The sequence below is a fragment of the Drosophila willistoni genome, unplaced genomic scaffold (genome assembly GCF_018902025.1).
Source record: "Drosophila willistoni isolate 14030-0811.24 unplaced genomic scaffold, UCI_dwil_1.1 Seg150, whole genome shotgun sequence".
NCBI classification, from domain to species: domain Eukaryota; kingdom Metazoa; phylum Arthropoda; class Insecta; order Diptera; family Drosophilidae; genus Drosophila; species Drosophila willistoni.
Genome location: NW_025814110.1, coordinates 340,478 through 356,906, shown reverse-complemented (window position 1 = coordinate 356,906; position 16,429 = coordinate 340,478). Strand labels below are relative to the sequence as shown.

General features: G+C 42.1%; 2 protein-coding genes across 2 annotated transcripts; one reads left to right on the top strand and one right to left on the bottom strand.

The window, feature by feature from the left end:
- Window positions 1–542: 542 nt before the first annotated feature.
- Window positions 543–1,013, top strand: LOC124460894 (uncharacterized protein C683.02c-like). The gene has a single exon (XM_047012488.1). The coding sequence runs from the start codon at window positions 543–545 to the stop codon at window positions 1,011–1,013; it is 471 nt and encodes a 156-aa protein (XP_046868444.1).
- A 245-nt stretch (window positions 1,014–1,258) lies between these two features.
- Window positions 1,259–1,675, bottom strand: LOC124460893. The gene has a single exon (XM_047012487.1). The coding sequence runs from the start codon at window positions 1,673–1,675 to the stop codon at window positions 1,259–1,261; it is 417 nt and encodes a 138-aa protein (XP_046868443.1).
- Window positions 1,676–16,429: the final 14,754 nt, after the last annotated feature.

Genomic DNA, 16,429 nt, shown 5'->3' with positions numbered 1-16,429 from the left:
CTGGAAGCCGAACGCGAAGCGCGTCAGTGTGACCAAGGCGGCCAGGGCGGCTGAGGCAGCACCGCCACCACCGCCACCACCGCCACCACCCTCATCACCATCACCAACGCCATCCTCCCCAAAATCTCCAATGGAGGAGTTGAGGGGAAAATTTAACAAAAACAAAATATAGTTTATGTTTCTACAAATACAAATACAAATACAAATACAAATACATACATATATAAAAATAATACAACATCGCTGGAGGGAAATGGCACAAGGTGAAAAGCAAGCCGAGACCCATTTAAAAGAAGAGGCCAGACGTCATCAAGTTGAAGTGTAAAGACCCAGCCAATTACGCGATAGTACTGAAGTCAGTCCACACAGACGCCGGAATCCAGCAGTTCAAGGAGAATGTATGTGCGGTTCGACGAACAGCAGCCGGGGAACTACTCCTATAGTTGACCAAGCCAGCGGACGAAGCAACTGTTAAACTGCAGCAGGCAGTGAAACAGGCACTTGGAGACACCGCTGATGTCAAGGCGATCAGCGATAAGGCCATGGTCGAAATAAAGGATCTCGCAGAATTCCACACTGCAGACGATCTTCTGCTCGCCGTCCTGGAACTGATCGACGAGGATTTGCCGGCAGAATGTCACCCAAAAATGCGGAAAGCGTACAGTGGTACACAGACCGCAACAATGATGGTGAACCCGAATCTGGCGAACAAGCTGCTGCAGGCGGGCAAAATACGAGTAGGCATGTGCATATGCCGAGTACGCCTGAAGACTGAGCCGAGACGGTGCTACAAGTGTCTGGACTTTGGGCACACAGCAGCTCGGTGCAGAAGCAAGCACGACGCATCCAAGCTATGCTTCAACTGCGGTAGCAAGGATCACGCTTCAAAGCAATGTGACCAGAAGGCAGCGTGCATACTTTGCACACGACATAAGCGGAGCAATACGGCGCATAGCACGCTCAGCAGAGCTTGTCCGTTGTTTGTACAGGCTGGCTGTAACAGGAAGGATTAAGTTTCTACAGCTTAATCTAAACCACTGCAGGTCGGCACAGGACCTCTTAAAACAAACTGTACGGGACCTGAAAGTAGATTTCTCAATCTTGTGCGAGCCATATTCCCATATACAGGACCACAGCTGGACGCAAAACCACCGTTATGGCGCGGCAATTTGGAGCAACAGCAGGACACATCTGGAGAATCAGCACAGCGCGGACGGATATGTAAGGGCGAGGTACAATGGAGTATATGTCTATGTCGCTAACTCGAGTTTAACATTGTCGGTAACTTGACGGACATGGGCAAATGTGCCTTTAAAATGTTGAGGTACTGCTCAGCATTCATAGTGCTCTTCATAAATGCGATATCACCGTGGACAATGCGCCATACTCTGGGTGGTCCATCATTGTAGTACAGCATCATTTTGGTTTCGTCACAAAATATGACGTCTTCCCAATAGTCTGCGTGCCGATTTAGCATGCTGGTAGCAAAAGTTAAGCGCTTTTCTACATTAACTGCCGATAAAAGGGGTTTCTTCCGAGCCACTCTTGAAGAATACTTGTGTCGTAGGATGGCCTGGCGCACAGTTTCATGGGAAACAACTAAATCGCACTCATCATGCAGCTCCTTGGCAAGCGATCTCACCGAAATTTGCGGATTTTGATCGATCTTGCGCATGATAAGGCGGTCTGCCCGTTGGTAAATTTTCTTTTTACGGCCACCTCCACTCTTTGCCTCAAGCCGGCCCTCGACACCGAAAACATTTCGACCAATTCTGTAACAGATTTTCCCAACTGGTGATTGTATACAATCAATTGGACTACGTCAAAACTTAATCTCTTTCCTGGCATTTTAAAAATCAATTACTCAACTCAATTCAGTCAATTATGCAGATCATGCAACAAAATTTCGCATCAACATAATGAGGAACACAAAGTTAAAGCTGTTCTAAGAAATTCTGGAAGCATATCTAACGGTAAAGTTCTATTATTTCTAAGAACGAGAGCGAAACAGTTGGCAAAAATGAAGTGTGTAAACACTTTCTTCACAGTGTCAGAAATGTGTAATCTCAGTTTTTGTTGTTTCTTTTGAGTTGTATTAATAATTTTCGTTTCGTTTTTTCATAATTAAATGAAGTATTTAGTATTAAGCTATAATCAATCAAAAAAAACTTGTTAAAATGAATAAAACCCAGTTATTTTTGTATTTAAAGTGAAAAAATACACTCTATAAAACTAAATTTTTATATTCTATACAGCATTTCAATATACAACACCCTATATATTACACATTATCTAAGTGATATCTCATATTTAGAATTTTGGTCAATATCTTTGATCCTACAACATGTTTATTTATATATGTGTCCACTTTCTTTGTGGCTGCGCGCCCATCCGTTTCTTGTCCCTTTCTCTCTTCCTTGCCCGCATAGCGTCCTAGTCGCTCTGCCGGCTTCTGTCCCTTTCTCTCTTTTGCGGCGCCTTCCCATTGGCGCCCAACTCCTCATTGATTTCCTTATCTTCTCTGCCGACGCTGCCGTTGCCCGTCGCTTCCCCTGATCTATTAGTCATACCAGCTTTGCTCTTTTCTCCCATATAGGAACCTAAATATTCAACTATACATCTGTACTATAATTAACTTAGTCTATGTTTTATATTAATTAGTACGATTATTTTACATGCTAGTATCTTATTTAATCATATCGCGCATAATTCATGCACCAGATATGGGTTTTTCTATTGAGAACAAGTCGAATGAACATTGGTTCATTTCCCCTTCTTCAACTTGTATATTCCCCTCACACATCACAAGCCGCCCTCGCTTGCATTGGTCTCGGGCACGATTCACCCCGCACCCGTCTCTTGAGCTTGCTTAGCCCACAACTTTTGTTCTCTTTGAGCTTCGGTTTCGCCCGATCTCCACACGCTCGGCTCTGATGAGCAGCGCAGTCAGAGAGCACCTGCATTAGCCACCGGTACTCTCTCTCTCGTACACGCATAGTGTGTACGTGTGTCTGCTCTCCCTCATCTCGCTCCATGGGCCCCACGCATCAGTGTTGCCAGATTTTAAGGGTCAAAATAAGTTATATTTACAAAAAAAAGAAGCTAGAATAAGCTAAAAAAATTTAAAATCGGCTAAAAAATAAGCTAACCAAAAAAACACCAGATAAATTAGAATTTTTGTTAAATAAATGGAATTATTTCATCCACTTCTTCATCTTTATTAGAGTCCGAATATTTTTCGGCTGTACGGATTAAATTTAAATAATATGTGGGCAGCTGGTAGTTATGGCAACATTTGCCATGACGACGCAATCCATATCTGCTTAAATAATTGATTAGTATACATTGAACAATTAAACATTTTTAAAACAAACCGTATGCTTAATATTGAGTTGAGCGTTTTCACATTCATTTTATTCCTCAGCTCGGTTTTAATAACGTTCATTTGACTGAACACACGTTCAACCGCTGCATTTGACCACGGTAACGAAAGGATTTTTACTGCAAATAATGCAATTTCTTCGAAGGATTTGTTTTGGCCCGCATCTTTATAATTTAATACTTCAGCCCAAAACTGAATAGTATTCCTTGTATTTTCCCATGGAATTAGGTGAATTTTCTCAAATTGGCACATAATTTTATCTATTTCTTCACACTGAACATTTTTTAATACAGATATAATATCTTCTGTATTTTTGGTTGTTCGCAGTACATTTTCAACCGAAAAAACTTGCAATTTATTTAATACCTCATAGTTATCAGGTAGTCTGAAATTTGAATGGAAGATTAGAATAGATAATATATTATTTTAATCAAATGTTTTTAAAGCTTACCTATTTCTGAGCTGGATAATAAGCTCCTTTATAAAGTGCATGCACCTATTTCTAATTTCAGTCTTGTCGTCCATGTATTGAGGTTCTTTAATTTCTTTTTCAAAAGCATAACCCATATACAAATCAGAAACGGCACAATTTAAATCATCTTTTATAACATCTATATTCGCATCGGGAGGTATTATTTTGGATTTGAGCGAATTGATAGAAGTTATGATTTCATTAAGTAGTTTTGAGGATTCCGCCTCTTCACTTTGAAATAATTTGTTTAAATTCTGCATGCTGTGTTTGGCTTTAAAAACATTAAATAAAGCCTGTTTTTACTATCACAGTAAAGCCCATGTAGTATTTTTGCCTTGTGGCACTTTTCGGAACTCGCAGCTAAACCAAAGTGGAGTTTTAGCTCATCCCATTGCTCTTCTATGCGTGAAACTGCAGTTTCTATCGATAACCACCTTGTCTCACAAATTCGGAATTTTTAAGGGTACCTAGGTTACAACAAAGAAAGAGTCAATACCATAAAATATTTACACGGCTAATACGAAACTAAAAGAAGGTTAGTCTACTTACAAAAAAATGAGACGAACATTGAAATTAAACATAAACACATATAATTTTTTGACGAGCACGGTTGACAAAACTCCACAAAAACATATAAACATGTACCTGCCCATTATTTATACACTCATACAAAACTTTGTAATTCATTTGCCACATGGAACTTTTTGCAAAACCATGAGTACGTAACCGAAATGAGAAATTCCAATTGGTCTGGAAAATTTGTTTTTCGTCGAATGGTTTACAGCCAATTGGACGGAATGGCAAACGCACTTTATCAGTATAAGATTTGGCACACTTTTTTTTAATTCGGTAAATACGCTTTTTTTAACGCCTGTCATGACGCTTGCGTTGTCCGTACCAATTCCAATCATATTGGATATATTTATATTCCAATTATGAAGAGTGGACTTTACTGCCTCTGCAATAGTCATTGCATCCCCAGTATTAATTTGAATTAAACTTAAAAATGTTGTCACCATGATTTTCTTATCAACGCTGAAGTAATTAATTACTACACCTATATATTAAAAGAAGACACACATATATATGTAAACACTGCCCTTTAAAATTTAAACGAACAAATTCAAACGAGTTCAAGTACAAATTTTATAACTTATGTTTACCAAGCAATTTTGTCACACTTACAGGTTTTGTTTCCAATGGATTCTTAGCTTTATTTAAAGGTTTTTAGGAACATGTGAATACATTTTTAAATGTAAAATACTTACTACTAATGAAAACAAAAAAAAAAATTATAATAATATTCAGCGTTTTCAAAGTTCTTTAAGGATCTTCTTGACCTACTCAAAAAATACCCGAAACTAAAAATAGCACCACTTTTCAAATATTTACTCAAAATTAAAAAAAAATAAAAAAAAAACAAAATTCATTAACAAGTTATGATTAACTATTAAACATATTATTAAACTATAAACTTAATACTTGGTTGCATTGCCCTTATTGGCAATAACCGCTGCACAACGTCTTGGCATTGAGTCAACCAGGTCTTGACAGCGTTTGACCGGAATTTTGTTCCAGGACTCCTGGACTACTTCCCAAAGCGCCTCATTGTTGGTTGGTTTTGCAATAGCAACAGCTTTTTTAATGTCAGACGAAAGATTTTCAATGGGGTTTAGGTCTGGTGACTGTGCCGGCCACTCCATTACATTAAGAGAATTTTCCGAGAACCACTGCTTGGCTTTCCTACTGGTATGCTTTGGGTCGTTGTCCTGTTGAAAGACCCATATTAGCGGCATATTGTCCTCAGCGTATGGCAGCATCACCGTCTCCAAGATATTGACATACACATGCTGATCCATAATCGTTTTGATCCAGTATATTGGACCGACACCATAATACGAGAAACAGCCCCATATCATCACACTGGACCCTCCATGTTTAACAGTCTTTATTGTGTATTTGGAATTGAATTCCAAGTTCTGTGGACGCCGGACGAATGCTCTGGAGCCTTTTCCACCATACATAACAACTTTGCTTTCATCAGTCCATAGTACGTTCCTCCACTTTTCGACTGGCCAATTCTCATGACTTTTTGCAAACTTTAGTCGATTGGAAATATGTCTCGCGTTTAAAAGTGGAACCTTTCTGGGGCTACAGGCTTTTAGATTGTTCTGCCGCAGGTATTTTCGCACTGTTTGGACGCTACTTGAAATGTTCAAGTCCTTTTTCAGGTCGGTTGCAGCCTTAAAGGGATCCTTATTGCTCTCTCTGATTAAGCGGCGTACTTCTTGTTGCTTTAGTTTTGGCTTTCGTCCGCGAGTTTCAGGCTTCGGTTTAAAATTTATGGCATTTTGAATCATTTTGTTGGAACAACCGTGCAGTTTTCCAACTTCACGATATGACTTTCCTTCCAAAATCAGGCTTTGGATGAGCTTCCGCTTTTCCACAGAGCAATGTTTTCCGCGACCCATTACACTTATATTTTTCGGAGTTTTTTTTAGTGCCAGTGCTTTTAAAATTGACCTTAAGCCAGGGTCTCTTAAACACGTGTTTTTTACAATGCAACCCTGCGAAATATGACGGTATTTTGCAAAATACTGCAAGTGGTGCTATTTTTAATTTCGGGTATTTTTTGAGTAGGTCAAGAAGATCCTTAAAGAACTTTGAAAACGCTGAATATTATTATAATTTTTTTTTTGTTTTCATTAGTAGTAAGTACTTTACATTTAAAAATGTATTCACATGTTCCTAAAAACCTTTGATTAAAGCTAAGAATCCATTGGAAACAAAACCTGAGCAAGTGGTGCTATTTTTAAGTTCGCAGCTGTATATCAGTGGACTCGTCCAGCATTAAGCTAAATTTTGATGCGCCAATGTCCCTCTGTAGGTCCTCCTTAAAGTGTTGAGCCAAGACGTTGTTTATAATTGCGGTGCATTTTGTTCTTTTTAATTTAATTTGGACAGCAGCGTCACAGGCCTTGAATTCTTGTGAGCATAACTGCGACAAATGGTCAATTGGCGCTATGGACGAGTGCTCAGCGATATATAAGCATAATGCCGCTTCTTGTTCCTCCGTTTTCGAAGATTTTTTAACAAAGTTTAATTTGTTGCTTTGAGTACCTGCACCAACTGCCACCCTATGCTTTTTAGCTGCTGCATGCTGTCGAATGTCAAACAATTTAGCAGAGACTGTGCATTTACAAAAGCAGCAGTATGCTTTGCCTTGGTCGCCAGGCACTTTTCGCAACCACTCCTTAAATTCCGAATCTTCCAGCCATGCATCGCGAAAATGTTGTTTGTAAATAGTTTTCGGCATTTTATTAACCACAGCAATAAACACAATTTCTAAACACGCTTACAATAAGTGATGTGCAAAAAAATACCAAAACGCGATTTTTCGATTTTTAATCGATTACACTCTTAAAATTACCAAAAAGAAGTATCAATTATAAAAAACAATGTTTTGGGAGCAAATTTTTTTCAGGCTAAAATAAGCATTTTGTAATAGAAAATAAGCTAGATTTCAGGCTATAAGCATTTTCAGAAATTTTCAAGCAATTGAGGTTTGAAATATGCTAGATCTAGCTTGAAATAAGCTAAAATGGCAACACTGCCACGCATGCTAGACAAGTGCATGCATTTCTCTTATTATCTTTTCCACTCTGCGCTTTTGAGTCTCGATATGCGGCCAATGCCCTCAAGATTCGTCTCACTCGCGCTTTCGTTTTTTGGGTGTAGCCGATTTCTTGTGTTACGCCTCCCACTCATCTTCCCGCTTGGATGAAATTTGTCAGCGGTTGCTTGTGGTTCGATTGGTCAAACTCGAGTTTGATCGTATATCGTATGCTTTGATTGAGTTCGACCGGTCCCAATGGTGCATGCGTGTATATCGTACGCTTTGATCGTGACTCCGATTATTTGAGTGTCGACTGTATCTTATATCTTTATATCTATACCATCGCAGCGTTTGGATTATGTTGCTGCTTGCTTGTTGTGTGGGACATTATTATTATCTATAATGTTCCTCACAAGTTCAAGCACCAAGCATTGCTGTGGAAAAGTTCCGTTTTTTATATACTCGGGACATTTCGTCCTTTAAAATAAGTGTCTCCCCAGATCTTTTTGGCCAAATATGTCATAAAGATTTTTGGTCGGAACACCTTGTTGTAAAAGAGTATAGGTACAATAAAAAAGAAGAATCGGCCTCCGATTAGCTTGCTACCTGCCTCTGTGGATAACCTTCCTTCTAGACTCTATGATAGTCTAGCTTTTGACTTTCATATTCTTGCCTTTACTGAGACTTGGCCGAAGCCTGATATTGCCGATGCTTCAATTTTCCCCTCAAAATATTTAATATATAGACATGATCGGACTATCCGTAATGGTGGTGGTGTTTTGATCGCTGTTGACTCGGCGTTCTCGTCTGAAATTGTCCAGTCAGGAGGTTGAATTTGTTTGTGTTAAAATTTCGTTTAATTCCTTTTCTGCCTATATTACTTGTTCGTATATTCCACCACAGTCCGACTTGGCAGTATACACTCACCATTTCGAAGCTATTCAACTTATTTCCTCATATCTCTCTGACAAAGACTTGCTCGTTGTTCTGGGAGATTTTAATTTACTTGAGATTGCCTGGACCTTTTCATATGATTCTTTATTACTGTTGCCATCCTTGTCACATTGTTTCATAGATGGTCTGCTCTAGTTGTCCCTAACTCAAATAAATCCTGTCCGGAATAGTCGTAACAGATCACTAGATCTGGTATTTGTGTTGGATTCTTCCAACTGCGATGTTTCCAGGACTGATCCCTTAGTTATCCCCGAAGACAACTTTCATCCAACTCTGGATGTAACCATTGACCTTCCTTTTGGGGTTATGTCTCGACATAATAACTCGATGCCTCCAACCCGATGTTTTCGCAAGACAAACTTTACTAATCTTAAAAAACTCTTGTTAACTAAGGATTGGACATATCTGCATACTTGCACAGATATGGACTCTGCCATTTCTGTCTTCTATAAAACTCTTGAGTCGTTCTTTGATGTTTGTGTCCCGCGTGTGACTCAAGGATGGTGTGATAGACCTCCTTGGTTCTCACGTGAGTTATGTAACTTGAAGAACGTAAAATCATGATGTTAAAAAAGATTTAAAAAATCCGGTAAAGCATCAAATTTTTCTCTATATGTAGTTGCTGGATCAAATTTTATGGTGCAAATTCACAATGCTATAAGGACTATCTTCAGCGATGTACACATAGGTTTTCTCGCGATCCTAAGCAATTTTATAACTTTGTGAATGTAAAACGTAAGACATCAGTACACCCGTCTTACTTGTCTTTCAAAAACAATAAAGCAGAGATTGATCAGGCAATTGCCGATATGTTTGCTTATTCCTCTTCGATTTATCAAGCAAATCCTCCTTATCCTCATCACTTGCAATCGTCTAATTGCATTTTAGACCCTGTGTTTGATGAAAGTTCAGTTCTTAGCGTGCTCAGTTCCGTCAAACCAGTATATGCACCTGGTCCTGACGGGATCCTAGGCTGCATATTAAGGTTTTGTGCAGAGGACCTATGTAAGCCAATACTTAAGATGTTTACACTGTCCGTCACATCCTCCGCCTTCCCGCCTATCTGGAAGGATTCATATATAATTCGTCGTCATAAAAAAGGGAAAAAGGCCGAAGCCTCCAATTATAGGGGTAATTCTAAATTTTCTGCCATACCAAAAGCATTTGAGAAAATAATAACATCTCAATTGCAGCATTTTTGTAGCTCAATTATTTCGTCATCCCAACATGGGCTTAAAAAACGTAGATCGACAACTACTAACCTATTAGAATTTACATCTCACTTGATCAAAGGATTCAAGACTGCCGTGCAAACTGACGTCATTTATACTGACTTCAGCAAGGCCTTTAACTCTGTTAATCATACTCTGCTTTTATATAAATTAAACGTACTTGGCATCCCCAGCCTTTTGCTAGATTGGATTCTTCAATATCTTTCTAAGCGTACACAAAAGGTCCTCTTTAAGTCTTCATTTTCTAAGACCATCCAAGTGACCTCTGGAGTACCTCAGGGTAGTTATTTGGGTCCATTGCTATTCACTCTTTTTACAAATGATCTTCCATTGGTAGTGTCACATTCTCGGGTGCTTATGTACGCGGATAATGTCAAGCTTTACCCCAGTTTTAAAGACATATCGTCTTCTTGCCTACTTCAATCGGATCTTAATGATCTTCAAAGTTGGTGTGAAACCAATCTATTAAACCTTCACGGCTCTAAATATAAAGTAATGTCTTTTTATAGATGCACTCCATACTTAGGAACTTATTATCTTAACGACACTGCCTTAGAGCGGTTAGATATTATTAATGACTTAGGTGTTATTATGGACCATAAATTAACTTTTAATCCCCATACTACAGTTCTACTAAAGTTAGTAAAGCTATGATTGTTCTTAGGTTTGTGAAACTTCTGTTTAAAAACAATGTCAATTTGCCATCATACTCCAGTAGGCTTCTTGTAATCAATCTTCCTTCTTTAATTAATCGTAGAGTAATGCTTGGTGCTATCTTTATTCATAAATAGGCTATCTTTATTTAATAGGTGAAATAGACTCTCCTGAGCTATTGAACCAGTTGAACCTCTCTTTCTCCTGTGAAAACATCTATTTCGTGCCGATATGCGGCTGCGCCCCACGGTCGGTCGGGCGGGAGGTGGACAGCGCTCTGCTTGGGCTCGCGCGAAACAGGCTATGTCCAGGTGTCGTATGGGCCACTTGAACGAACATCGCATTGTACGCGTCAACATCCAGACAATATACATACATAATATAATATACATGCGTTTTCAAGGCTAAATGAGAAAAATGTACGTTACATTCATACGTATGTAGGTACATACATAGAAATTGTATCCACTGGCTGATCGTGTTGGGAAACGACAGAAATAAGGGGAGCCCCTAGCCAATATCGGGCAGGAAGCGCCTCTGGGAAATCCGCAAATAATAACCAGCAGCGTCTAGCCCTCCAGTGAAGTCACATATCGCTGAGCTAGATGAACTAGGTTCGCTAGTATAGCAGTTAGACTTCACGTTCAACAACAGAGACGATAATAAAATGCCAGTGACGCATATTAACCTGAGTACTAAACAGTCTATCGTCAAAATGAAAGAACTGTACGAGTTTCTCTGCCACAGAGTCCTAGCTGGAGAATTCCAAAGAGCCCCGCAAAGGCAAGACGCAGCCACAGAGATGATCCCAAAGGCAAATGGGCGCAATAGAGTCCCCGCAGCGACAAACACTAGTGACTCTCCCAAACGCCAAAGAGAGTATTCGGCGCCCCAGCGCAAAACACCGCCAAAAAAAAAAAGAAAAATGACGCGAAAATCACAAAGCCATCTACAGCGACAAGCCCACTGCGCACTGATCGACTAACCAGAAACTCACCAACAAAACAAGAAGAAGGGTGGCGGCTCAAAAGCAAAAGCTGGCAAAATATATACATAAATATATACATGGCAAAAAGAGGCCGGACGCTATTTTGATAGCAAACAGAGGCGACCTAACATACAGCGATATGTTCAAGATGTTCATTATAATTAGGTCATAAAAGTAATGTAAAATTATTATTTAATGCATTATAACTAGCTTTAAAGGAATTTGATAGAAAATAAAGCATTGCATCAAATCCAAAACTTTAATTAAGAAAAAATAAATTTGTTCAGTTGTCAAGAAACATTTTTTTAAGTGTACTTTTGACATGTGGACTATTTTTTTTTTTGATAATCAAGTCGAATTGTTTCCGAAGTGCCATTGCCGAACGAGCATTTACAGTGTATGTAAGATGGCAGCGCTGCGGCAGAGCTAGGCCCTAGTCCGGGGAATGGGCCGTGCCGACCACTAGTCTAAACCAAATAAGCGATGATATTGGCGCTGCATTGGGCAGCCAGTTTGAAGCCTCTGCTTTGATAAGCGAAACCAGGCAGGATATCAGAGAGCTTGATGGGGAAACCAGCAAAGAAGATATAGTAGCAGCATTCGGGATCAGGCGTAAGGTGAAGATCGGCGTGACCGTCATTAAGAATCTGCGTAAATCTTATTCAGGCTGCTAGAGTGCAACAGTAAGCGTCCCAACTACGGCAGTTAAAGGTTCGCTGGAACGTCTGCCCCATACGCCTAGACAATACCCCGAGAAGGTGCCTTAAATACGGCCATATCGCGTCCAAATGCACCAGCGAAACAGATCGAACTGGCCTCTGTCTGAGATGTGGCAAATCGGGTCACAAGATAAAAGAGTGCAATAATAGCCCTTCATGTTGCCTCTGTGTTGCCAGTGGAATCGCTTATTATTAGCACACGGCAAGTAGTCAGAGGTGCCCTTACGGGCCGAAAGGAACATCAACAACAAAACAATAATTAGAATTATTCAAATAAATCTCAATCACTGCGAGACAGCACAAGACCTGCTGTCACAGACTGTCAGAGAGCTCAGCACAGACGTTGCTTTCATCAGCGAGCCTTATAAAAATGTTACCTTCACGACATGGGCACAAAACAATTCGGGTAAAGCCGCGATCTGGGCACGCGGGACCACACCGTGCCAGATAAAATTCTCTGCATCCTTCAACGGTTTTGTAAGAGCCAAAATAAGAGAATACTGCATTTTTAGCTGCTATCTACCCCCCTCATAGCCTCGGAGAATTCGGCGGTGTAATGGAAGAGCTTTCGGATCAGATCCGATGCCACAAGCCGGCAATTGTTGCTGGGGACTTCAACGCATGGCCAAGCATTTCTTGAAGCATTCGCGTCATCCGACTTGGCGCTCCTAAACACAGGCGACGGCTCCACATTCCAACGGGGCAACATAGGATCTATAATTGATCTAACATTCGTCACCAGTGCACTCTGCACACATGCACGGTGGGTATTGAGTCCCCATTACACAGCTAGCGACCACAATGGAATCATCTGCACAATTGATAATCAGCGGCGTTCGGAACAGCAGATAAAGAGACCCCAAATATTCAATTCGAAGATGTTAGATGTCCAAGTCTTCACTAGAACTCTTGAGCAGCACAATATCGAGGCATATACAGCAGACGAGCCTAACGCCTGGCTAACCGAGCCGTGTAACGCCTGCATGCTCCGGAAAAATGCCTGTCCCAAGAACCACAGACCAGCATATTGGTGGAATGAAGAGATTGCCAAACTCCGTAAGATGTGTCATCGATCCAGAAGGAGATCCCAGCGCACTCGGGGTAGTGAAGACTCTGAGTCTCACCGTCTAGAATTTGAGGCGAAGCGCAGAGAGCTTAAGATGGCTATTCGCCGTTGCAAAAAGGCTTGTTTCGACGCACTACTCACAGAAGCAGCAAATTATGTATGGGGCAGGCCATATAAAATTGTTATGAAGAGGCTAAAATCTTTCCAGCGCATAGAACAACCTTCTAGCATCGAAATGGATGCAATAGTAAGGGAACTATTTCCCCCCCAGGCACTTAGCAATTTTGTCACAGTTACCTACGATGTAGCAGGCATACCGCCGGTCACATCACAAGAAGTACTAACAGCTGTAGGACGCATTAAAATCAATTCGTCTCCTGGCCCCGACTGTATCCCGAACGAGGCATTAAAGATTGCTGCCTTCCAGTACCCTGAAAATTTTGCATTCGCCTTCACCAAATGTCTCAACGATGGCATATTCCCCGACCTATATAAGAAGCAGAACCTAGTGCTCTTGCCTAAACCAGGAAAACAAATGGGAGAGCCCTCTGCCTACAGACCCATCTGCCTACTAGACTCGACGGGAAAACTCCTAGAAAGAATAGTAGTGGACAGGCTAGACCAAGCCTTGCTGGCCAACCAAGCAATTTCCGAAAACCAGTTTGGTTTTCGCAAGGGAAGATCTACACTAGATGCAATTCAGAAAGTGGTAAAAACAGCTCGAAACGCAATTGCTGGCGATAAATGGAAAGGCGGATCAAAAGAATACTGCCTAATAGCCACACTAGACGTTAAAAATGCTTTCAACTCGGCAAGATGGTCCTGCATATTAGAGGCTCTGCATAACTATAGAGTTCCGCCGTATCTGTTGAAGGTAGTTAGCAGCTACCTCAACAACAGATGGTTGCATGTGGACACCTATGATGGAGGAAAACATTATAGCATTACCGGAGGAGTTCCACAGGGCTCTGTCATGGGGGCGCTACTCTGGAATGCAATGTACAACGGAGTGCTAAACCTGAATATGCCTGAAGGAGTTGAGACCATTGGCTTTGCTGACGACATCGCCTTAGTTTGCGTGGCGAAACATCTAAACGAAGTGGAAGCTGTTTGCTCGAACGCGATATTTCGAGTTCAGCAGTGGTTGGTCACAATAAGCCTTCACCTGGCCGAACATAAAACTGAGGCAGTGCTCGTAAGCAGTCGGAAGAAAGTAGAGACTGCAACAATTCAGGCCGGCACCGCGCAAATAACCAGCAAGGGATCAATAAAGTACCTTGGCATACTTATCGATTCCAGGTTAACGTTCAAAGACCACCTCAATGAATCAGCAAAGAAAGCGAGGGCTACCGGCGCTGCCTTATCGCGCCTAATGTGCAACACAAAGGGTCCCACACAGAGCCGCAGATTGCTGCTCCACGTGGTCACAAAGGCCATAATGCTTTAAGGCGCTCCGGTCTGGGCCGAGGCCATGCTACTGAGCGGACACGGGTGCTTTCGGAGTTACCTTCACAGATTCCGGCATGCTGCAAGCCCTGCGTGCCCATGGTGCAACAACGGTGAGGAAGAGACTGCTGAACACATTCTGTTCAGTTGTGGCCGCTTCGGCACTCATAGAAGAAATCTGCAAGTGGTACTCGGGGTGCAGGCGTTAGCAACAAATCTGGTACCGCTAATCATACTGCGGAAGGCAAATTGACGATGCCTTCAACAAATTCGCAGCGGTCACCATGGCCGAACTGCGCAGCGAAGAACAACTGGCAAACAGAACCTGATAAGAAGATGTGTGGTGGAGGCACACAGATCGTGTGAAGAAACTTTACCACTTAAGTTGCAAAACTCGCGGTGAAGCCAGAGCCATTGTTTCTAGGTCACGCTTGACCAATGAAGGGTTTCAGTCCGCTTGGGATAACCTCAATGCGCGATACGAAAATAATCGATTATTGATTATGAGCCAAGCCAAGCAGCTTCTACAGATCCCAGCTGTAACACAGGAGTCTGGCATAGCGTTGAGAGAACTGCAGACGTCAATTCAAGGTTGCTTAACCGGTCTTGAGCGTTCCGGGTCTCGTACAGACAATTGGGATATCCTTCTCATAGCAATCTGTACGAGCAAAATGCCCAAATCCACCCTTCTGGGAACAGTCCGTTGTAAATAAGACCGCCGTCTCATCCCGGGACGACCTGAACCGATTCCTAACTGATCGCCACCGTGTACTAGAGGCCACAGATGTCCTTCAACCAAGCTCTAGCCGTAAGAACTTTCCATCCGTAAGCCGAAAACCTACGGCACGAGCTCAGGCCTTTTCCGCTCAAGTGCAAGAGAGCTCCGCACCTGATGCTTGTATAATTCCGAATCCTGCGTCCTCCGATTCTTCCAGCAGCCCTCATGTAAACGTGGGAAGTTACTTCGCCTCCACTCGCAACACTGGCCTCCTGGGTACTACGAGGGTAACTATTCATCATCGTGGCAAGCAGTTTTAAATCCGCGCTTTGATTGATATGGGATCCGACGCGTCCTTTATTTCCCAAAAAATGTTTGAATTGATTAATCCTCCAAGTATCAACTAGCATTCGCGGCATTGGGCAATGGGATGCTGGTAGCGGCGACAAAGTGTGCCGCTTACAGATTTCTCCTCCTGACGAACCGCTGCGACAGTTCCAAGCAGTCGCCGTGGTGCTGCCTAGTGTAGCTGAAGCACTTCCGTCCCGAATAAGGTGAAGCAGGATTCGCTTGACCTTCCGCTCGCTGATCCGCAATTTCATCAAAGAGCTCCTGTGGAATTGGTGCTTGGAGCCGAGGTCCTTCCCACTATCCTTGGGGAACGAATCATCAAGAATGTTGGTGATTCTTTCGTGAGGATCGAGACGATGTTCGGATGGGTTCTCTGTAGATCCGTTACTAGAAAATCCAGAATGTGTCAGTCCACCTCCTCCAGCAGTCTGAAGATGTCTCTAAGGACAGCAGCACCATCCGATTTAGAACGCAGTTCTAATTGCTTCAGGTGCCGCGTTTGTCAAGGGGCACACGCGCTCCGTCAGTGCCGACAGTTTCGAGGACTACGAGCTGACGACCGGCTACGGGTAGTCTTGATCAACGGATACTGCTCGAACTGTTTGGCTCATGAGCATTCCAATGGATCCTGCAGGAGCACAGCAGGATGCCATCGATGAGGCAAGCAACACCACACCCTCTTGCACATCGACAGCTCAGTCGCGTACATCCAACCCAAAGAGCAAAGACCCGAAAGGCACCCGTCTTTCATTCGGACTTCTATCCAGAGGTCATCAGCCATAGTGCCGCCTACTCCATCTGCATCTAATGTTCCCCCTCCATCTCCACCCG

Coding starts and splice junctions, on each gene's coding strand:
- LOC124460894 (XM_047012488.1), top strand. CDS start 543: ATGGTCGAAATAAAGGATCTCGCAGAATTCCACACTGCAGACGATCTT.
- LOC124460893 (XM_047012487.1), bottom strand. CDS start 1,675: ATGCGCAAGATCGATCAAAATCCGCAAATTTCGGTGAGATCGCTTGCC.